This window comes from Phaseolus vulgaris, chromosome 10, assembly GCF_051622355.1.
Source record: "Phaseolus vulgaris cultivar YP4 chromosome 10, ASM5162235v1, whole genome shotgun sequence".
NCBI lineage: Eukaryota > Viridiplantae > Streptophyta > Magnoliopsida > Fabales > Fabaceae > Phaseolus > Phaseolus vulgaris.
The window spans coordinates 7,071,116-7,095,487 of record NC_143507.1 but is presented as its reverse complement, the minus strand read 5'-3'; the positions used below and the strand labels follow the sequence as shown (position 1 = coordinate 7,095,487).

The 24,372-nt window shown below is 33.0% G+C and overlaps 1 protein-coding gene across 8 annotated transcripts in view; it reads left to right on the top strand.

Moving 5' to 3' along the window:
- Positions 1 to 1,447: 1,447 nt before the first annotated feature.
- Positions 1,448 to 24,372, top strand: part of LOC137818316 (uncharacterized) — a 32,388-nt gene continuing 9,463 nt past the window's right edge. For 2 of the 8 annotated variants that reach the window (XM_068621658.1, XM_068621656.1), the window contains exons 1-17: positions 1,487 to 1,646; positions 2,771 to 2,881; positions 4,033 to 4,123; positions 4,272 to 4,349; positions 4,422 to 4,484; positions 4,578 to 4,682; positions 7,023 to 7,133; positions 9,421 to 9,462; positions 9,949 to 10,062; positions 10,172 to 10,326; positions 10,770 to 10,906; positions 11,012 to 11,118; positions 11,216 to 11,258; positions 11,343 to 11,434; positions 16,654 to 16,702; positions 22,248 to 22,318; positions 22,758 to 22,877. In XM_068621658.1, the coding sequence (XP_068477759.1) occupies positions 2,805 to 2,881; positions 4,033 to 4,123; positions 4,272 to 4,349; positions 4,422 to 4,484; positions 4,578 to 4,682; positions 7,023 to 7,133; positions 9,421 to 9,462; positions 9,949 to 10,062; positions 10,172 to 10,326; positions 10,770 to 10,906; positions 11,012 to 11,118; positions 11,216 to 11,258; positions 11,343 to 11,434; positions 16,654 to 16,702; positions 22,248 to 22,318; positions 22,758 to 22,877 (1,455 nt within the window). In that variant the 5' untranslated portion in view covers positions 1,487 to 1,646; positions 2,771 to 2,804. Of the gene's footprint in view, positions 1,647 to 2,770; positions 2,882 to 4,032; positions 4,124 to 4,271; positions 4,350 to 4,421; positions 4,485 to 4,577; positions 4,683 to 7,022; positions 7,134 to 9,420; positions 9,463 to 9,948; positions 10,076 to 10,171; positions 10,327 to 10,769; positions 10,907 to 11,011; positions 11,119 to 11,215; positions 11,259 to 11,342; positions 11,435 to 16,653; positions 16,703 to 22,247; positions 22,319 to 22,757; positions 22,878 to 24,372 lie in introns of all 8 variants that reach the window. The other 6 variants (XM_068621657.1, XM_090296347.1, XM_068621659.1 and 3 more) reach the window with 6 other exon arrangements.

Genomic DNA, 24,372 nt, shown 5'->3' with positions numbered 1-24,372 from the left:
TTTTTGTATATAATATTTTTCATGATTAATGTTGATTGAACAGTTGATGATGAATTTTTGGTTTATTACTTAATGGTGTCACATGTGTTGTAATGATAAAAAAAAATGCGGACACAGGCGTGAGAGCATTAATATTTATAATTTTTTTTTTATTTAAACATATCTTTAGAGAAAAACACAATACCAATTCATACCTTTGACATTTTTCATTGAATATTGTTTCTTTAATTCTAGAATATGGATTAAAATGTGAAATTTAAAGGCTTTCTGGTATGTAAAGTTTGGAAGTTAAAATTTATGTTTTATATTGTACAATATTTAAGATTGAACAATATAGAATACAAATTTGTATTATAGATCATAGAATTTGGGACGAATAATTTTAGAATTTTGGAAGATATAAGATTGCAAGAAGAAATTATGGGACTATAATAAGAAATTTTTAAAATATGTGAGTTATGCAGATCATCATGTCTCATCCCATCTCACACTTGACCCCATAAACTTTAGGTTATGTGCACTAGACCTAAATGAACTAACGAGTTAAAATAAACAATTCGTCTCATATTTTTCGGGCAGACTATAGCTGCCCCATCCTGTTTTGCCATCCTTAATAAAACCTCTCCGAATAACCTATAACCGTTTAATTCCTATCAATAATGTTGGACAACCATTAATTGGTAAATTTAATATTTTTTTATAGATTAGAACATACTTAAAATTTAATATATTTTTTTATAAATTCATTTGAGTAATTTTAACTTATAATTTTTTATGTTTTTATTTTATTTTATTATGTTGAAAATATTTATAATTTTTTTTATCTAAACGTATCTTTAGAGAAAAACACAATACCAATATTTCATACAAGTTTTTCTAAGAGAAGTATTAGAAACATATTTCTCTGTAGATATGTTTAAAAGGAATAATAAGAACACATTTTCTAATGCCGGTTGAAATTTATTTAAAATTTGAAAAAAAAACAAATTATAGATCCAAAACCGTATTTAATGTATCTTTATTATTTGTAGTTGTCAATAAATTCTCACCAATATGTGTCAGAAAGCGATTTTAGCATTCTTCTTTATTTAGCAATAACATAGATTTACCAAGCAACAATAAATGATAATTTTTTTTTAGTAAAAATACAATAAACTGGTACTTCAATGAGTATTCATTTTATATAATTAGTAAAAACTATTTTTAACATAGAATTTTTTATAACATATTTTAGAAATTATTAAAAATCTCAAGAATTTAAAATGAATAAATTAAGAGATTAAGAAAAATCTATTAGGGCAATTTCCTTTTTCTTCAACCCAATTATTTTCCATGTTTATAGCATGAACACATTTATTAGTTAAATCGCTTATAAGAATTATTATATTATTAAATAAAAAACATTTTAAAATTATTATATTAACTTGAGCCCAATAATATTTTATTTATTTATTTTTATTTAAGTATTTTTCTCTGGAAATGGCTCAGTTCTACGATTTTCTCCAATTCCCTTTGACTTGCATCACGAACCTCGCACTTTCTCTCTCTGCCCCCGTCATATACAACTTCTGAGTTCCTTTCCCTCTCTCTCTAATTTTCTCACAATCTCGTTTTCTCGGAGGTTGCCAACGTTGTACTTGCTGTCGGTGAGTTTCTATTCATATTCTAATTACTTGTTTTTATTCTTCTTCTTCTTAAATTCGTTTTTGCAATTGCTTGTGTTAGTTCGTTAATTTGGTTAAATGCTTTGTGGTTGATGCTACTGTGTTTCAAGTTGCTGTAGTTTTCTTTTCTTGTTATTTTTTAAACTGTGTTTTTTGCGTACAGAAAAAATGAGCGTTAACAGAGTTCCCGATCTTTGGGAATTGTGATAGGATGATATGAGGCTCATGATTGTGTGAGAAATTTTGGTCGTCAGTGATGTGGTGAAATGAAATGGATTTATTTTGGGAGTTTGGTTGGTGGTGCTTGTGCTGCTAATTTGATGGTTACACTCATAATTGTATGTTGTAATTTGTAACGAAGTTTATGAGCAGAGTTATTATTATACGGAGAAAGCCTGTTACAAGAATAATTCAATAGATTAAGACGAGTTCAAATGATAAATGTAGCTGCAAAACTAATGATAATAGCTAAACTAATTATTTATTCTGTATAACAGCAAAACTTAATGTAACAGAAAGATATTCTGTTATGTACATTTTCAATTTGTTTCTGTTTAAATGAGAAGAATGCTTCTTTTGCTGTTAAATGATCTCTGTGTCTGTGCTGTAAGTTGCTAGCTTTGTTGTTGTGTATACTGCTTTGAGGTTTGCTGGTACAAGAATATACCATTACGTGTAATTGGCTTGATGGTAAAAGTGAAAGGGGGGATGGATAGGTAGTGGGTTTGAGAATTCCTATTAACAAAAGGTACATATTAACAGATAACATTTATAAAAGGAAAATTGTGTGTGCGCTTGGTGTGTTTGGATTATAGCTTATTGTGGTAAATAACTACCTTCTTTTGGTGGTTTCTAAGGGAGCTTTTTAAGAAAAAGGTATTGAAACAAAGGATCATGTAGTTATGTGTGAAGTAATGTATTGTGAATTAATAAGATATGTTTTGGGCATTGAATAAGTTGTTAACTCCTTGGTATCCGTTTCCTCTTGAAACATTTCCTGGTAAGAATCAAATCATTCAGAAACCTTGATTTGGACCTGAATAAAGGGATAGTGTGAAGGAATTTATTGGTAATAATGGATTGAATCGACTACCATTCAATTACAGGTTATTTTGAAGAGGACCTTTTGCAGGCCATTCTATGTCTTCTGTTACAAATTCTTCGCATGTACATAAAAATGATGAGGTTCCTGACCAAGGCTCTAAGATTCTAGGGAGGTAATATATTGATTCTTATAATATGATTTTTGATAAAAAATTCCATCATTGTTGTATATTTCCCCTTTTACGATTATCATTATATTCTGCATCTGTTCTGTTAAAGTTCTTTTCCATACTTTATTTCTACATTTTTTAAAGATTTTAAAAAATTGTTGTTCTCATCTCCAGTCCAATCAACTGTGAATCAGGAAAATTTTGGCCTTCACTTTCCCAAGTATGGTTACGACCTACCTGGATTTGTCAAAGGTCTTAGATATTCAATGTGATTTTCTTAATAATAAAAGTATACACTTTTAACTCGAGAGTCTCCTCAAGTGGCTATGGTTGGTTTGGATTATATTAAATGTAATATTGATGGCGCTGCTCATGGGAATCTTGGATTGGCAGCTTTTGGTATTTTATGTGGTAGAAAAGGTGAATTTGGGGGGGGGGGGGGTGTTTATTCCTTTCTTGGCAATGACATAACTCATAAGGCTGAACTTCTGGGAGCCATGTTAGCCATTGAGCTTGCAGTAATTAGAGGATGGACTGCTTTAGGTTGGGAAGTGATTTTCAGTTGTGGTTGAAGCATTTCAAAATCCTTCAATGGTTCCTTGGTCTATCTGGGGAAGATGGAAGTGTTGTCTGGCTATGTGTAATATTTTGAATTTTGAAGTTTCTCATATTTTTAGGGAGGGAAATAGATGCATTCATAGACTTGCTAATTTGGGAGTTGAGTCTAAGATTGAGTTCGTGTGCTTGGATGCTCTTCCTTCTTGTGTAGGTTTCCATTTTTTCAGAAATAAGTTTGGTTTGCCAGAGTATATGTTTTCTTGATTCATAGGTTTTGAATAGGTCACCCCATGATTTTTTTTTGTATTATTGTTTCTTTTTCTCTTGTATATACATATCCTTGGGAGAGCAGGTCATTGGTGAGGTATGAGATGTCAACCTAGTTGGGATGTCATATTCTTGTTGTGATACTTTCTTATGTGGATACCTTATTAAAAAAAGAGTATACACTTTTTAGAATTAGTGGCTTTACAAATAATTTAGAGGAAAAAGGTTCCATCTTAAGGAAAGTGATTGTGGTGTTTCTGAGCTATATTAAAAATTACAATCTGTTATGTTCAGGTTGTGATGTAATAAATTTGATGTTTCCATTGTAGGCATAAATTTGAAACACAACTGACTCAAAGAAATTTCAAAAGCAATGATGCACACAATCACATCCAGGACCAAGATGCCACACAAGCCACGGTAATAAAGTTAATCAGTAATTTTTATACAGGACATTCTGGCAGAAAAGAATGCTAGAAGGCGTTACAGTGCCTTCATGCATTTTTTTTTTCTTTGAAAGATACAAGGTGCTTCATACAATTCCACCAGATTATAAGTTTATTTGTAGGAACTTAATTCACGAGCAAGGGGGCTAGAAGAGGAGATCCTCTCTCTCCGTGAACAGATTGCTTTTGCCTGCATGAAGGTATGAAATATATGTAAGTTATGTCTATCTACATCTTCGGCTTCTGAGGAAATTAACTAAATTTAATGGCAGCAGGAACTGCAGCTGTTGAATGAGAAATGCAAACTGGAGAGGCAATTCTCTGAACTAAGAATGGTTAGTAAATGTCTTTGCAAATTATAGTTATATTTTAGCATCTTACATACATAACATTAGTCTTAAACTTTGAATGTTACATTTTTTTATCAGGCAGTTGATGAGAAGGAAAGTGAAGCTATCTCTTCCGCTTCTAATGATTTGGCTCATAGAAAAGGTTATCTTGAAGAAAATTTAAAACTTGCTCATGATTTGAAAGTAAGTATAGTTTCCTGATGAAATCAGTATTTTATTGTCCCTCTTTTCATTATTTTATTGTTTTGCTACTTTTATAGCTATTTTTTATTGGTAGAGATGGAATGCTACCATTACCTGGACAATTGAAGTTAGCTGGTGTCTTTATTCTGTATAGTGGTCGTTCACATCTATTAGTATTGTATAATGTAGACATTTGATTGGTTGTTTTCAACCGAATGCTTTGCTGATTGTTTCTTTCTGTTTACTGTTTTCTGTTTGGGCCATGTGTGGCCTTGTTCTGTTTGAACTGTATATGAGCTTTGTTCGTAAGTCTATATATTAGTTTTCTTTCTCTGTTTTCAGTATGTTATGAATGAAATAATATCCAGTTTCCAAAACTTCCTCTCAAAATGACAGAATAATCTCGGCTATTTTTTGGGCATTGGGCAATATGATCAACCTAAAAGGCGGGAGGGCATTAAAATATAACTTCCATATTCAAGAAGATCGTGACTGGCTGGTGCTCAAAACGATATTAATGGGTACAGGGTACTCTATACCCTTTTTCCTCGTCAACAAGTGAAGAACCCAAAGTATGGACATCATGTAGAAATTAATCATGTAGTCATTACAGTTCATTCCTGCAGAAGATAACTAAACAAATTATAACGCCAGGATAAATGTTGGCTTATGGTAAAGAAAGTAAAGTAAGATAATATAAAATAAAGTAAACAAAGTAAAGCTAGATTAGTGAAGGCTCAAACAAAAGAAACTAAAGTAAGATAAGATACAATGAAACAGTACAACACAGTACATGAGAATCCTACAGAGTGGGGTTTGGGAAATGTAGATTTATGCAGCTTTACCTCTAGGAGCGGTAGAGATTACTCCCTCGATCTGAACCTACGACCTCCGAGTCACAAGGCAAGTACCTTATTGTTGTGTTTAGGAAAATAAAATAAAATAAAATGCTAATTAATATATGGAGATGTGAAATACAATGTATATAGACAAATTAGTTAAAGGAGAATGACTGGAAGTTTGTTTTTCTCCTTTTGTCAATGATAAAAAATCAAACATAATAATGAAGAGATTTCCTTCCTTCACTGTTTTGGTTATAATTATAGAAATAAAGAGCTGATCCTATATAATGAAAAATATTAAATATAGGAACAAAGAGCTCATTCTATATAATCAAGAGTATTTAGATTATATATGTATTATTAAAATTTTTATTTATTTATTTATTTCTGTATCATATATTTGTTTATAGAATATCAAATCTCCTCTATTTATCATATTGATTCCTTTTTCTCAATATAAATAAAGCACTCATGCTCTTTCAGAAACACATGGTTTCAACTCAACGTTTCTCTATGTTAAAATGTAATGATGTTTTATTATTATTTCTTTTGTATGTACCCATCTTTAGGGTTAGAGTTTAAGGTAAGTGTCTTGTCTTATTTTGTAGCTCCTATATATTCATAAAAAAAAAGCACAACATAATACACTGTTCTTCCTCTATCTTATTTATTCAAGTCTCTCTTCCCTAATTTTGATAACTGTGGAGGAACTTGCTCTATCTCCAAGATGGCTCATTGATGGCTCTCCCCTTTTGTTCTAGTTCTCCTCTAAAGGTTTTTATCTTTGATGGCTCCAATTACTAACTTTCAAAGCAATACCTTCTCTATTACAACTAAGTTTCCCATAGAGTTCTTTAGGCACTGGATCTTTAGTTTCTGTACACAGTCCAAGGCCTGATATATGTTTGATGGGTCTTTTTTTATAATCGGGCCATCTTCTTATAAGCATAGTTGGTCATTTAACTACTGGTTGTGTGACAATGTTGTACTGTTTATGGCTGAATCTATAGCCAGGCAATGCTAGTTACTGGAAAATAGCATGGCTGGTGTTATTTATTGCGCTGATTTGCAACCTTGAAATGATGGAATTTCTTTCAAACTAAACTTGAAAGTTATAGCATTTTCTTAGCTTTGTAACAGCTGCCAGAATCACCTTGTTCTCATTTTTAGTTCAGGTTGCTTACAGTACTGCTAGATCAGAAACCAACAGGGATCTATTCTAGGAAACTTTCTTCAAATATTTCATGCAGCCATCAGTTAATTGAGCTAAATATGATATTAAAAGATCTAAAATGACGAAGGAAATGATCAATTCATTATAAAAAGGATATTATCGTTGAAGTCATATATTAATAGAGATTATTTCCTTAACAAATCAAGCACTAGTTATATGTTTATTTTTGCAAATTGATTAAGTACTGTATGGATTTGATATATATATATCATTTTTTTTTCTTGTACTTCTGGTTACTGTTATTGATGTGCATGATTCTTATAGGCTGTAGATGATGAGAGATACATCTTCATGTCATCTATGCTGGGGTTGCTTGCTGAATATGGTCTTTGGCCTCGTGTTATGAATGCCTTTTCAATATCTACCTGTGTAAAGGTATGAAATATGTGGTCCTGTATATGATAGGTTAAACATTATAAGGCATTGATCTTTGCCATGTCCTGTACTCATGTCATGTCACTTGTTTCATGAATTGTTAAGTGACCTTTGAATGCCAATTTTTGTTTGAGTTCACAAAAAATTCTAGGACATGGATTAAGAAGGTTGAATGATCCTGAGAGACTAAAGCATTGATCTATGGATTGTTGATATGTATTTGGTGCAGTGCATAGCTGTTTGTTTCAGAATTTTATATGTTGGTGCAATATTTGATTTTATAATATTTGATTCCACAATAGAGAGAAATAGACCAAAATGGAAATTTTTTATGAGAGATTTCTTATTTGTGTGGGGATAATATTGCATTCATTTCCCATCTCTTCTGTTTTGAATGGGATACTGTGTTGAGATATTTGTCAGAAATGTCTAACTAATGAATGGAATGGCAATTTTAGCTCTAAAATTGAAAATCCATGAACCTAGTACAACCTCCTCTGGAAATCATTGTGATTATTGGCAGGAACTTGCCTCTTCTACTATGCTAGGAACAAGACTTATATAAACCCTCGCAGCCAGCATGATAGTAATTACTGCACACAAGTATTTCTCCATCTCCATGCTTATATTGACACCAGGACACAACCTTGATTGTGGAGATTTTCTTCCTGTGGTAACAAGACCCTCCTACAACTCCTTTGTTATCAGCTTAGCTGAATCTGGATTTTTGTCCTGTAGTAATTAGATCCTTCTACAACTCCTTTGTTGTCAACTTAGCTAAATCCGGGTTTTGAAAACAGTGGGTAATTTCTGTATCTTCACCTTTTACTTCTGTCTTGTCTCCTCCACAATCTTTTGTGCCTCACAAACTTTACATAGCTCCTTAACTTTCATTCCCTTGACTTGACACTGTCTTTGACAGTTTGACACTGAGTCACTGCCATACCATGGCTCTGATTTCATTTCCAATCCAAAGGGCTTGATCCTGTCACTCATTTATCTTGCCCAAGAACAGATCTCATTCTTTACTGTGGATACATTCATTAGTGTCTCCACTTCTTTGACGTGTTTTCCAATCTCAATTTTCTCTTCCTGCTTCAAGGTAGTCATTCTTTCAAAGATGTCGCTACCCTAACTATGCTTGAATCTTTTGTTTGAATGACTCCCAATCTGAATCTGGGTTCTCTTGGCATCAATAATCAATCTAAAGCATTTTCACACCATCTATGCTCGTGAATGCATATTGCAACTTATGGAATGAATGAATTTCCTGTACCTTAGAATTTTTCAGCCCTAAGTTACTGGTTGGAGTGCACCAGAACTGAGTGGATTCTCAGAGTGCAGATATGGAGTACCCAAGAAAACAATGAGAAAAGGATTGATTTAGCATGGTACCGTATTTGCTATTGTCTATTGAAAAGCCAGAGATGAAAGCTTGCTTTGGAATCCATTTTATTCTTTCTTTGCTGAAACAAACTTGAATTTGCAACTAAATATAACCAAATAAAAGGCTACAGAATCTAACTGTTACTGACTGACACGGATAGGAGTGGTGTAATTGTGATCAATGAAATAATTCTTTATTTCCTTATTTGACTCCATCAATCCAAATGAATGATGACAATTTATATTACATTGCTTCACACTTATTCATACTAATACGAGAGTTGAAATCTTAATTATGTTTGGCTCATCCCTTTTTGCTTGCCTTCCTTAGAAGTAGCTTAAGGAATCTCTACCTTTTTTTTACTTTATTTATAAAAGGCTTTTTAGGTATTCAGAATTTCTACATAATTGTGTTCATCATATCTTCTCTTTCTAAGGATAAGAGAAACACACCAAAATCGGGTTAGATGCTACGTAATAACCTAAATGAAGGAATGTTTATCTTGATAAAGATTGGGCCTTCTTTAGATAAAATTTCGATAAACACTTATTGGAGGTAGAAAAAGGCCAATATGAATTATATAAGCTAAAATCAATTTATAGATTTCAAATTTTACGTATGTTCTCTCATTTAACTTGTACCCAAGCTAATTTTAACTTATGGAGAAGCCTAATTAATTTTTGCCTTTTTATTTTCTTTACAGTGTTTATTGAGAAGATAGTCTAAACAAGACCATGATAAATTCCTAAACGTGCATAGCATAAGCTTCCTGACAAGACACAATTCCTAAACATAACAAAATTCTACCTAAGATAACAAATTATCCGAATATATTACGCATCATTGTCTTCCTCTTCAATGTTTTTAGATATTCTAAATCTTTTTTTGGTCTTTGTCCAGCATTTACATGATCAATTACAATGGAGGATTCGAAGTTCACATGTAAGGTCCTGCACTTTTGATGATTCACTACTTCTCTTCAGCATTATAGTTTGCATCACTATCTTGGCTAAATCCTTGTGAAACAAGCGGTGTTAAACATCTATACTGAAAATTATAATATCACATGTTCATAGTGAAGAAACTGATGCTATACATAAACCATTGTTCACATTGTTGATTACATGTTCATTGCTTCATAAATTTTAGGCAGTCTTCCTCTCCAGAGGTTTCTGTACATGATTGTGTGTTTTTACTGTATTCTCATTTATTCTTCCGCCAAGTTATTCATTTTAATATTTGTTTCCACTATATGGCTAATTAACGATATCTTGATGCCCTTACTTTCATTTGCATTATGCATTTAACATTATAGCTCTTTTTGGTTTATACTTTTGTTTTGAGTTTAGTCTCCATTTGATTTTGTCAATTTTGCAGTCAATGGTTGATTGAGTATTTAAAAGATCAGTGACTACTCTTTTTGGACAGGATAGAATTGGAGAGTTAAGCTCTGTGTTAGAAAGCCGTGCTGATAATGGTAATCATGTTGTTGAAAGTCCAAGTTCTGAAAATTTGACAAGTCACAATCATAATGATTTCATGGTACTATTGGCATGTAATCTTCTTTCATGCTTTGTCCTTGTATTTTTTGGGTTTATCATCATAGATTTTCTTTTTGTCCTCGTTAACTATGATTTAACTATAATTTCAGTTTCAGCATAATTTCTCCCAACAGAATCTTATTGGGAATGAACAAACTCATCAGTTAACAAGCAATATAGCAGGATATATGCACCCAGCACTTAATCCTGATGTAAACTGGTCAATCAAAGCATTCAACTATCAGCAGATTCCTAAGCCCGATAGGTTAGTATTATTTATCCACTTGTGTTTTTTACTAGTGTATATACCTTAACTGTCATTAGTTAGGAACAATGTGTAGCATGACATTGGGAGGAATAGTTACGGGTCTGCACAACACTCATGGCCATCTATCTAGTCTTTTAGTTCCATTGGCAGTTTGAAAAGATCAATGAAAATGGTCATGAAATTGCGACTGGTGGTTTTTTGACCTAAATGATGGGAAATATTTACTTCTATTTTACCATTTGTCTATCTGCACTTCAACTTTGACAGACGCATTTACACACAAACACACAATAGAAAAGAGAAACCAACTTGACTATTTGATCTCACTTGAATGTTCAAGATTGGAATTTTTTTGAAGGTGACAACTATTTAGGAAGTCACATGATTTTACATTTTCATGTTGACCATACATGTATGATCCTATGGTTGGACTTGTTCAGGGATGTAGCTTCTTTCCCGCATGGTTCAATTGATAAAATTGGAGTGCAGGACAAAAACATGGAAAGAAATTTTGTTAATGCCAACATGTATCAACCTCAACCTGAGCTGGATGAGACTGCCTCCTCTGTTTCTGAGGGTAACTCATGTTTTTTATTGTAATATATATATATATATATTCATATATATATTTACAAATTATAATAGATAGTATATCTTTTGTAATACCGACTGATATTTCTAGATGCCCCTGGCATTGAGAATTTTCAAATTTCTGGTGATGCTATTCCGGGAGAAAAGCTTCTTGGATGTGGATATCCAGTCCGTGGAACTTATCTTTGTATTTTTCAGGTGAATATTGTTTCCATTAATAATGAACTTAGCATATCATCCATAATTTCCTCTCTATTATTTACTGATATTGCCATTACTCTTGGGTTCACATCAGTGGGTTCGGCATCTTGAGGATGGCACTAGACACTACATTGAAGGTAGATTGGACTTATAACTCTGGGCATTTATTTTGGAATTTTGTGCCTGTTATTGCTTTTCATGTATGTTTTTTCTTGAATTAGGAGCCACAAATCCAGAGTATGTTGTTACAGCTGATGATGTTGATAAATTGATAGCAGTTGAGTGTATTCCAATGGATGATAAAGGCCGTCAGGTTTGAAATATATTAGTTATATGCATGGTCTATCATATATGTTGTGCATGTTATATGATATACTTATTACCATATCTATGGATGCTATAAATGCACTAGGATTTATTATTTCAAATTAGGATATGCTTGTCAAATAAGACTTTTCTATCAGGTTGCAAAAACAAAATGTGGAATTTATGTTTGAATTTTGAAGCGATGTTTGTCTTCTGTGCTAAAGTATGGTGATTCTAGAGACTGCTAGTAGAAAGTAAAAACAAGACAGGAAGAATTATTCCTGTATGTATTATTAAGGAATAAAAAAGGTAAGTGTTCTGCAGGTCATAATTGCAGTCAGAAACATCCTCCAATACATCTTTTGCAATTGGGAGGAATAAGTATGGCTTCCCAATTGAATTGTCCTTCTTCAATTTGACATGTCATGGGATCATTAGTGAATTTTCTGACTATTGGTCACTATAGGTCGAGGAGTGTCTCCGGTCCAGTAGCCCAACTTTCCCTTTTCGACAAGTTTGATTTCACTAATTGAGCTAGTTGAAAGGAATAGATGAAATATATTTATGAAATGTTTTACAAATCTGATTATAGTCTCAATTTATAGACTGTTTACAACCTAATTAAGGAAAGAAATAATAGGTAATGAAGCAAGAAATAATGGGTGATTAAAGCGGTACAAATCAAATCACTAACAAATCTGCCCTAATAAATAGAGAATGAAATATGCACTTAATTATAACATAATTCTCCTGATTATGCTACACTCCCCCTCAAGGTGGTGAATGTATATCTATCATTCTCAACTTGCAAGTAAGATCTTTGAATTGTTTTATGGGAAGTCCCTTAGTAAACATATCTGCCAATTGGAGTCTTGAAGGGATGTACTCGGTGGCTATAAGACCACTATCCAACTTCTCCTTAATGAAATGTCAGTCTATCTCTACGTGCTTTGTTCGGTCATGTTGAACTGGATTGTGTGTAATACTGATGGCAGACTTATTATCACACACCAAACCCATAGGAGCTTCATATTTTATTTTGAGATCATCGAGTATAATCTTCATCCATAAATAGTTAAGAAACCCCTTGAGCCATGACTCTAAATTCTGCTTCTGCACTTGATCTTGCAACTACATTTTGTTTCTTGCTCCTCCATGTCACCAGATTTCCACCTAGGAACATGCAATAGCTTGTGGTAGATCTCCTATCAACAATTGATTCTGCATAGTCAACATCAGTATATATTTTCATGGATAAGTTTTCCCCTTTTTTGAATAGCAATCCTTTCCCTGCAGAGGCTTTTAAGTACTGAATAATTCTATTTACTGCTTGCAAGTGTCTTTCTCTTGGATCATGCATGAATTTGCTAACCACACTAACTGCATAAGCTATGTCTGGCCTAGTGTGTGATAGATAAATGAGTTTTCCCCAAGTCTTTGATATTGTGTCTTCTCCACCTTTGGATTTTCCTCATCATTCCAATCCTATGATTTTGCTCTATTGGCACTTCAATGGTCTTGCAACCCAGCTTACGAGTCTCTTTGAGGAGATTTAGGATGTATTTTCTTTGAGAAATAAAGATGCCCTGTCTAGAGTAAGCAACCTCTATCCCAAGGAAGTACTTTAGCTTCCCAAGATCCTTCATCTCAAATTGAGCAGTCAGTCTCTCCTTCAAAGTTTGTTTTTCAATCTCATCATCACATGTAATAATCATATCATCTACATAGACCAAAAGTAGAGTGAGTTTACCATTCTGAGAATGTTTTATAAACAGAGTATGGTCACCTTGGCTCTGTCGGTACCCCAAAGATACCATAGCTTGAGTAAACCTTCCAAACCAAGCACGAGGTGATTGTTTAAGACCATACAGGGCCTTCTTAAGTCTGCACACCTTATTTTCTTCATTAACATTACCATAACCCGGTGGAATCTCCATGTATACTTCTTCCTCCAAGCTTCCATGCAAGAAGGCATTTTTAACATCAATTTGATGCATTGCCCAACCAAAGTGTTAATCATGACTGTATTCATTTTTGCCATTGGAGCAAAAGTCTCCTCATAATCGATCTCATAGGTTTGAGTATACCCTTTTGCAACCAACCCTGCTTTATACCAATCCAGTGTGCCATCAGACTTATACTTAACTGTGTATATCCATCTACAACCTACTGCTTTCTTATCTTTTGGCCTCTCTACAATCTTCCAAGTCTCATTCCTTTCTAATGCACTCATTTCTTCATTCATGGCTTGAATCCAGTTATCATCTTTTAAGGCTTCTTGTACTGATGTAGGGATTCTGATAGAATTAATAACTAAAGAAAACTTTGGTGCTGCATAGAAAGTTTTTCTGTAGACACAAATTAGGATATAGGATATTTGGCACAAGATCTTTTCTCTTTTCTCAAGGAAATAGGTAAATCATTTAGGTTAGGTTCAAAAGCAATATTTAAGGTGTTCTCAAGAGTCTCACAAGTATGAGTTCTTACCTCCGGTTCGGATAATTGAAGTTGTTGTTCGACCAGGACGGGTTCTTGTTGCCTTCGCTGATATTGTTTTCCAAAGTATTTGTCCTCACTCTTCTCTGTAATGATGCTGGTGCAGGGTCTCTGTTATCCTCCCTAAGAATGAAATCCTGCAACAAAGGAAAAGGTGACAATTCAAGATCCTCAGCTTGAATACTCTCCCCCAAAAGCTAAGAACTAGGAAAGAAAGACTCTGTTTCATGAAATGTGACATCCTTGGAAACATAGACTTTACGACTTTGAGGGTGATAACATTTGTACCCATTTTTGTTGGGAGCATAACCGATGAAGACACATTTGATGGTGCGAGGATCTAACTTACCCTAATAAGGACTATGAACATGGACAAAAGCAGGACAACCAAAGACACAATTCTGAAGACTAGTGACCATGAGAATAGAAGGATAGAATGTGGTCATAAGCTGAATAGAAGTAACATCCTCTAGAACCCGAGAGGGTAATCTATTAATCAAATAAGTGGCAGTCATAACTGCTTTCCCTAGTAAGATCTAGGAACAATCATTTGAAAATGTAAAACTCTAGTAATCTTAAAGAGATGACGATTTTTCCTTTCAGCAACCCCATTTTGTTGAGGAGTGTCCACACAAGTTAATTCATGAACAACTCCATTTTTTCTGAAGGAACTTGGAAAGGTTTTGGTTCACATATTCTCTTCCCTTATCAGAACGTAATCTCTTAATTTGACTTTCAAATTGTGTTTGAATTATTTTGTAAAACTTTATAAACAAGTGAAAAACTCAGACTTATCTTTCATGAGGAATATCCAGGTAACCCGAGTACAATCATCAATAAATGAAACAAACAATTTTGCACTCGAGATATTAGGAATAGGTGAAGGTTTAGAACTTTTATTACCATTGGGAAGAAAAGTTGTTCGATGGTGTTTAGCAAACTGACAAACATCACAATGAAAAGACTCAGTAGACACTTTTGTAAATAAAACAGGAAATAAGGACTTTAGGGTACTAAATGGAGGATGATTACCACAATCAGTAACGGGGGTATTGGAACCATTAGCAACAAAAATATATTGGTTGCCAGATAAAGCAGTGTAGGATGAAAAATAAGAGGAATGAGTTGTCATATGATCAGTAGCACCAGAGTCTATAATTCAAATATTTTCAGTACTAGAAGCATTAAAGAATAAGAAACTAGAAATCTTACCACTCATAATTAAGGAACAATAGCTAGATGTCTTACTAAGGGAGTCCATGAGAGCTTAAAACCAACTGAGCTTTGCAGATTGACAAAATTTGGTCCTGTTCAATAAAAAAAGTTTGTCGGAAAAATTTCCGGCAGCAGTTTCCGGTTGCCAGTGGCGGTTTCCGGCGATCAGCGGCGGCGGTCGGCGATGGTCAATGGGGCTGGCAGTAACGGTGCAAGGTGGTGGTCAATGGAGAAAAGATAAGGAAAAAAAAGTTGCAACAATTAAGGCTGTCCAAAAAAATAATTGCAGCAATGAATGCTGCCCAGAAAAGTAATTGCAGCAATGAATGCTGCCCAGAAAAATAATTGCACCAATGAAGACTGCTAAAAAAAAAGATTGCAGAAGCAAGAGTCTCCCAGATCAGGAGCTCTGATAAGTTGAAAGGAATAGATGAAATATATTTCTGAGATGTTTTACAAATGTGATTACAGTCTCAATTTATAGACTCTTTACAAATGAAAGCAATAAATAATGGGTGATTAAAGCTGTACAAATCAAATTTAATCACTAACAAATCTGTCCTAATAATTAGAGAATGAAATATGCACTTAATTACAAAATAATTATGCAACAGATCTCATTCAACATATATTTACCATTCAGCTTTTGGATCACAAGTTGTAAATTGTTACATGTGGACAAGGAATTATCTATAATAAGGGATGATACACTTTCATTACCACCAAAATTCATGGAAGACGAGGTGGAGTAATAACATGGAAGGCTACCTCACGATCACAGTTGAAGTTCTGATATCATGTGATTTTAAGGACTGCCGGGAGGAATAACAATTTGACAGGGAGAATTATTCTTGTACGTGGGTTTAGGTCTAACACAACTGTATAAAATCAGCTTATATACTGCATTTTGGTACTCTAGTTGATGTAGGGCTTGAGTTTTTTACTAATACATTTGAAAAAGGGGAAGTAAATTAAAGGTGATCAAATCAACTTGGAGATATTTGATTCTGACCCACAATAATAACCAAATCAGAACAATCTGATCTTCATCCTAAATCAGATAAAATAAGAAAATAACTGGTCTTTATCCTAAATCAGATCAAATCAGAACAATGTGACCTTGATCGGAATTATTCTTCTAGAAAAATTGATTCCAAAAATAAGCACAGTTGTCAACAGACATGCCATAAAATAAAATTGTAATGCTGTGAAGATAACTTTAATGTAATGAGGGGATTTAGATGCTTTGGTGACATTAAATGGCCTAAGTTGAATATAATAAAAGGAGTAAAAGGATATTCTTCTGCAGTCTAAATAGTTTTTTAAAGGTGTGCCTTTGATTTTCCCTCCTCCTTTTGAGGATAAATCTAATAGTCATCTCTCTGAATTTAATATTCAAGATTTGATATATTTGAATTTATTCCTTTTTACACATATATTATGGAATTTGCAGATATATCTCCTGTTCAGTAGAATGTTATTCAACTTATTTTTGTCATATTTGTTCTTTGTTAGGGGGAACTGGTCAAGCTTTTTGCTAATGATCAAAACAAAATAACATGTGGTAAGTTCATTTTCTCTTGAATCTGTAAGACTATACTCTAGCTTGGCACTTTTTTTTATCTATTTGATGCTCAATAATATTTTGATAGCCAAAATCAGATAAAATAATGATTGTTGAAATTTTTTATAATTAATTTAGTTCACTTGGCTATAGCTTTTTTTCTAGGAGCTAAAATAGTTAAATTAGGAGTTGATTGTATTGAAGGAGAAAATTATTCTAGGAAATATAGAGAGCTAATTTTAAGGAAACAAATTTTTGTAATTATGAGATTGTTTTTAAATACATAATCCTAGTATTAATCGGAAGATACACAATAAAGAATAAAATTATAGCAAGGATAAAATAAGAAACTTCCTAAACCACATAATGAGCAACACAGTTTTGACACTTCCCCTCAAGTTGGTGAGTAAGTGTTCTTCATTCCCAACTTGAATATAATTCTTTCAAAGTTAATGTAGTTCAACCCTTTGGTTGGTGCATAAAATTAGACTCAACAAAAACAATGTTTGGCCTTGTGTGAAATAAGTTATTAAGTCTGCCAACAAGTCTTTGATACATTTCTTTGTGCGTTGCAATATCCTCCTTTGCACTTCCCAACTTTATATTTGGATAAATTGGAGTACTACTTGGTTTGCAGGTTGCCTTTCCTATTTCTTTAAGCAAGTCAATAATATACTTTTGTTGGGATATGAAGATTCCTTTTTTGGAATGTGCCACTTCAATTCTAAAAAAATATTTAAATCTTCCTAATGTCTTAATCTCAAATTTCGTGGCAAGGCATTAACTTAACACTTGTTGTCTTAGTAAGTGAGTTTATGTCCAATTTAACCTCACAAAATTGGCTTGTAAGGTGAGGATTGTACTCCATTTATATCTTATAATTTGACTATTCCTAATTAATGTGGGATCTCGAACACCCTTTTACACAACATCTCAAGCATGGGATTTGATATTTATGGGTGGTCTAACAAGAAGTGGATTAGATATTTATGAGTGATCTAGTGGGAGGATAATAACGGTAAAGAACTTGATTAGGATAGGATAGGTTTTTAATGGCTCTAATATCATCTTAGTAATTGAGTTTATATCTAACTCAACCTTAGAATCCGTTTATAAGGTGAATTTTGCACTATTTATATATTATAATCTGGCTTTATTCCTAGTTGATGTGGGATCTTCAACACATTCAAACCGAACCACAATTTTTATGTTTGGTTTGGATGTATTTTTATCCATAAACCGAACTAAACCACACCGCAAACATCCCTAGTTCTACCTTCCAACTCACCCATTGAGGAGATTAAGTACATATTTTCTTTGGGATATGAAAATCTCCTTTTTTGAATAAACAACTTTCTCATTTTTGGTTGCCAATTTTTCCTTTAAATTCAATTTCTCTATTTCATCATATCTTGCAAGAATCACGTCATCCACACAGACTAACAGTAGTGTGAGTTTACCTATAATGGAGTACTTTATGAATAGAGTATGATCTCCTTGACTTTGGTATATTCTAATGAAATTATGTTCTTTTGTAAATCTCTCAAATCTTGGAGATTGTTTAAGACCATACAAGGCCTTCTTTAAGAGACATACCATATTCTTTCGACTATGAGTTTCAAATCCGAGAGTAATCTCCATATACACTTCTTCTAAAGCTTCGTGATATAAGTTCCATTTAGAATGAGTTGCTTGAGTTAGAACAACTTGAATTGTATTTATCTTTACTACATGAGAAAAGTCTCCTCATAGTCAATTCCATACGTTTGAGTGCACTCCTTTGCAACCACTCTAGCTTTATACCTGCCTATTTACACATTTGCTTTATATTTCCCTATAAATATCCATATACTTCGTACGACCTTTTTGTCTTTAGGATTGTTGACAATCTCCTATGTTAAGTTTCTTTCTAATGCGTCCATTTTCTCTCTCATGGCTTTAGTCCACATGGCTTCTTGAACTAAGATAGCAATTTGTGATATCAATGACAACACTAAAGTTTCGATGTCTATTATAGAGATTTCCGGTGTAGACATATTTAGAAATAGGATATTTAACACATTGAACTTTTTCCCTTCCTCAACGCAATGGGTAAATTCTGGGTAGCATTTACTTCCTCAGTGTTAGTTTGAGGGTTCTTTACCTTCAAGTCAAACAACTCTTCTTGCTCCAAAGTCAAAGTGAGTTGTCTTTGATATTTTTTGCCAAAGAATGTCTTTTTCCTCACTGTGAGTTGGTTAGATCCTATTTATTATGGCTTCATCATATGGTTCTTGAGCATCCTACGAAGATAGATGTTAATGACAGGAAAAAGAGCTCCTTCACTTCAAGTCTTAAAGCGGAGTGCTGACCAAAAAGGTTTTATTTCAAGAAAGGTGACATTCTTGGTGATAAAGATACGACGAATCAGGATGATAACACGTGTACCTTTTTGTATTAGGATGATAACTAATAATTACATATTTAAGATCTCTAGGATCTAATTTACTGCAATTAAGATTATAAGAGTGAACAAAAATAGAACATCCAGTTACTCGACAAGGTAGAGTTGACAATAGAAGAGTAGAGGGAATACAAAACCAAAAAGACTCAATAGGACTTACATTATTTGAGATACAAGTGGGTAACTTATTGATGAGGTATGTGACAGTTAATAGAGCTTCTCCCCAATAGGTTTTGGCAATAGACTTCTGGAGTTTTAAGACATGTTGATTCATAAATAATACCATTATGAGACAAAAATTTGGAGAATTTATGATTCACATATTCAGTATCATTATCAAATATATTTCTTGTGATGTTTTTCCAAATTGATTTTGGAAAAGATGGAAAAAATTAATAAAGATTTGATAGACCTTAGATTTACTTTTCGTAATGTATGTTTATTTAACATGAGTACAATCATCAATAAAAGTAATAAACATTTTTCTTCTTTAGAAATGAATTCCAAAATAGGTCCCCAAACATCAACATTAATAAAGTCAAATTGAAAATTTCTCTTTTTATCACATATGGGATAAAATGCATGGTGATGTTTTGACAGTTGGAAAATATCACATTTGAAGGATTGAACAAACTCTTTAGTAAACCAACAAGGGAATAAAGATTTGATAAGGTTGAATGAGTGATCCTCAAGTCTTTTATGATGAACCATATTTGGGAACTTGCCCATATTTCTGATGTTGCTTGTTAGCTAATAACTTTTGTTTTGTTTTGGTCATTGGATTCCAACAAATACAACCCACTTTATTCCTTTGCAATTAAAATCTTATTGCTCATGACAAGGTCCTGAAATAGACAATAAGAAGAGAAAAAAGTTACTGAACGATTCAAATCTTTTTTAAGTTTTTTTATGAGGATAAGACTATTGGTCAGTTGTAGGAAATATTAAACAATAGATAATTCTAAAGTCATATTCTCAATCTGCATATGGGTACACTATCACATTTGCAATTGTAATGAGTTGTTATTTGATCTTTTTGACATGTGAATTGAAGAGCTTAAGAAATGGAGTCACGTGACCAGTTGTTCTTGAATCAACAATCCAAACACCTTGAGACAAAGGGCCAACAATAGTATGAATGTAGTCTTACCTTTCAGGGACAGGGTATACAATCCAAAGGACTTAGTAATTGTTTTCAAACGATGAAGTCCGTCTTTCATGCTGGACATTGAAAAAAAATACACAAAAGTGATGACATAACAAAGATTCAATCCTTGTTACTTTGATTCGTAACAAAGAGTCTGTTTGAAAAAAAAAATAGATCTACTCAAATCAGATTCAAATTAGACGTCATCACCCTTTGGAATGGGCTCAAGAGGTCTCGGTGACCCTGTTTATGGCAATAGCGAGTGGGATTTCCAAGAAAGGTGTGTGGGCTACATGTGTTGATAGTAGTGGTAACACATGACACTATGTGGCAACTATGTTGACAATGCACCTTTCGGTCGCTAGAGTAGGGGCACAACATTTTGGCTCACCACAAACCTCAACAACAATAGCAAACAATGGTGGTGGCAGTAGTGACTATTAATGAAATATTAGAAACAGGACTCCCAAGATACCAACTTGAACAATGTAAGGAAATAAAAAACGGTAAATAGTCGCTTTAGTACTATAAGTATTGACATATTTTGTTTCTAGTATAATATAAAGAAAAAAAAACAGCCTTAGTACAAAACTTTAATTTCATTAGTTTTGTTTGAATTCTGTAGGTTGAGGTAATTGAGGACATGTTTGGTTTTAAAAAATTACTATGTGTGATTATTTAAAAGAAAATTAACAATAATATGCAATTAACCTTGAAGCGAGTCACTAAGGATTTTAAATTTAGAAAGCAAAAGCAAAGGGTAATTGCATATTAGCGTTAATTTTTCCTTTAATAAACACACAATGACGATTATTAAAGACCAAACGTGTACCCAATTACCTCAACCATTAACGGAATTCAAACAAAACTAACGGAATTAAATTTTTTGTACAAAGACTATTCTTTTTTTCTTATTGTACTAAAAACGAAATATGTTAATACTTGTTGTTTTGAATCGACTATTTAACCAATAAAGAATTATTTTATTGATAACCATCACACCAATAACATTATCGCCATCTCTATTTGTAATAATCTAATCTTTTAAGATGAGGAAATAAAAAAATGTTAAAATGAATAGGAAGATTTTGAGTATATTTTTTCCTAATTACCATGGAGATATTGAGAATATTTTTATCCTAATAATCTGCTATTTACAACATTACCTTTTGTATTTTAGCCCTTCAATAGTCTCCCATGGTGGTTTCAATTTTTTGAATTTTAATTATCTTATTATTGTTCAATTTTGACTTAGATTTATCACAAAACTTATAGAATATATGATTCTAATTCAACAATTAGATCAATGAAGATTACATTTTACATAATGTTATGATTCACACCACTGATATTTATTGGTGTGCACCACATAACAATACAATCTGCCATGTTTATATGGAGGATTTTTTTGTAGCCAATATTAAAGTTTTCTCATCTACTAGAGATATGGACAAATTATGATGTATAATTGGGTGCAAACCTATCTTATAATTCAATTTTGGGAGATTGAGTTACATCTAAGCTCACTTTCTATGATGGTATTAGGCTTTATCTTAAAAAGTTTGTTGGGTCTATTGAAAAGCTCACTTTCTATGATGGTATTAGGCTTTATCTTAAAAAGTTTGTTGGGTCTATTGTACCACTCGCTCTTAGCCACCATCAACCCCACAAATAGCTACTCACACACTTGAAATGTTCAATCCTCAGTAGCGAGAGTGTGTTCAAAATTCAGCATCAAATCAAATTATAATATAGAAACAAGGGCAAACCTTATTTATAAGTTGATTTTATGAAGTTGAGGTAGGTCTAAACTCACTTTCTAATAGAGCCACCAACTCTTGTTAATAAAATATCATTATATTCATGCAAGTATGGTATAATATTTGTGATATTATTTTAGTAATTTTCTCCTTTAATGTTCTCTAATCATAGTTTTCTGTTGGCTGACTTTATAGACTCTGAAATGAAACATGAGATTGACACAAATCTGTCTAAAGGAGAAGCAATATTCAGTGTTCTACTCTTGGTAGGTTTGGTTTATTTGGAAATTCCTCTTATGATCTGATCTTATTCATTATATTTATGCATAATCTATGTGGTTCATGATGTAACTTAAGAGTTCTTGAGCAATACAATATATCTCATGAAACAGCTGATCTTGTCTTTGATATAACACAACATATCAAATATTAAACAGGTAGAAGTATACTTAATTGTGCACAAACGAAAAGTTCCTTTCAAATAACCTGAAACTGTTTCATTTGAATAGGTTTGACATTTCAAATGTTTATCAACTTGTTAAAACTTTTTAATTTTATTCTACTAAAATTAAGTTGAGAATCTTGACTTGTACTCACTTTTTATATTCTAATTTGGTTCAATATTATCTCTTGTATACAAAATATACCATGTTATCCTTGCATCTTATATGCATCCTTACTTTTTTTTCTAATTATTTGCAATAGACGGATTCTTCCGAGAATTGGGAACGAGCAACCCTGTACTTAAGACGAACAGGATATCAAATTAGAATTAACGGTACTGAAGCTACAGTAGTTTCTGAGAAATTCTCAAAGGACTTATCGGTATGTCATTCCAACATCTAGTGCAAATAACTATCATAAGTGCCATTATTGGATCAATTACAAATCATAAATGCATAAACCATTTATAACACTTCCTAGGAACTTATTCAAATCATATAACAACTTATGCAAACAAATGCGATTGGAATACCTAGAGTGGAAATTAATCTGCCTAACTCAGTAATCTTCACCTATCATTTGATTACATTAAATAGAGAAATATCTTAGCAGATAATCCTCATTATACTAATTTTTTCCTTATTAGTATGTTTTTCCTTCGCTATAAATAAGAATACTCATGTTTCTAGATGCACACAATTTCAAAAATCCTTTATATATGGTATATCATTTCTCGGGTTCAATCCCCTCTTTTTCATCTGTTTTTATCTTGCACTGTCAGTGCCCACTTCCATGGTCACACAATGTTCTTCCCAACTATTGCATAGGTTCTGGTTGGGGTCATGGGAAGAGCGATCACGACTGGCTAGAGGGGAGCTTTTTGTTGCCAAAATTGAAGTAAATGGTATCTACAGTTGGCAAATAGAACAAAATGGATTGTTTCGTTGGTCATCCTCTAACTTTTGTCTTCCTACTGGCCATAAATACCTAAGCAGGGTCAGATAAAAGAGATTATCATATTCACAACCCTAAATAGGTTAACCCTAAGTAAAGTAACTTTAGCAACTATTGTACAAATGTGATTACAGTCTCTATTTATAGACTGTTTTACAACCTAATTAAGGAAAGAAATAATAGGTAATAAAAGACAATTATAATGGTTGTTTAAAGTTGTACAAATCAAATAAAATCAAATCACTAACAAATCTGTCCTAATAAATATAAAATGGAATCTGCACTTAATTACAACATAATTCTCTTGATTATGCAACACTCCCCCTCAAGTTGGTGAATGTATATCTATCATTCCCAACTTGCAAGTAAGATCTTCGAATTGTTTTGTGGGAAGTCCTTTAGTAAACATATCTGCCAATTGTAGTCTTGACGGGATGTACTCAGTGGCTATAAGACCATCATCCAACTTCTCCTTAATAAAGTGTCGGTCTATCTCTACGTGCTTCGTTCGATCATGTTGAACCGGATTGTGTGCAATACTGATAACGGACTTATTATCACACGCAAAGCCCATAGGAGCTTCATATTTTATTTTAAGGTCATCTAGTATGATCTTCATCCATAATAGTTCACACACCCCTTGAGTCATGGCTCTAAATTCTGCCTCTGCACTTGATCTTGCAACTACATTTGCTTCTTGCTCCTCCATGTCACCAGATTTCCACCCAAGAACATGCAGTAGCCTGTGGTGGATCTCCTATCAACAATTGATCTTGCATAGTCAACATCAGTATATACTTTCATGGATAAGTTTTTCCCCTTTTTGAATAACAATCCTTTTCCTGGAGAGGCTTTTAAGTAATGAAGAATTCTATCTACTGCCTGTGAGTGTCTTTCCCTTGGATCATGCATAAATTGGCTA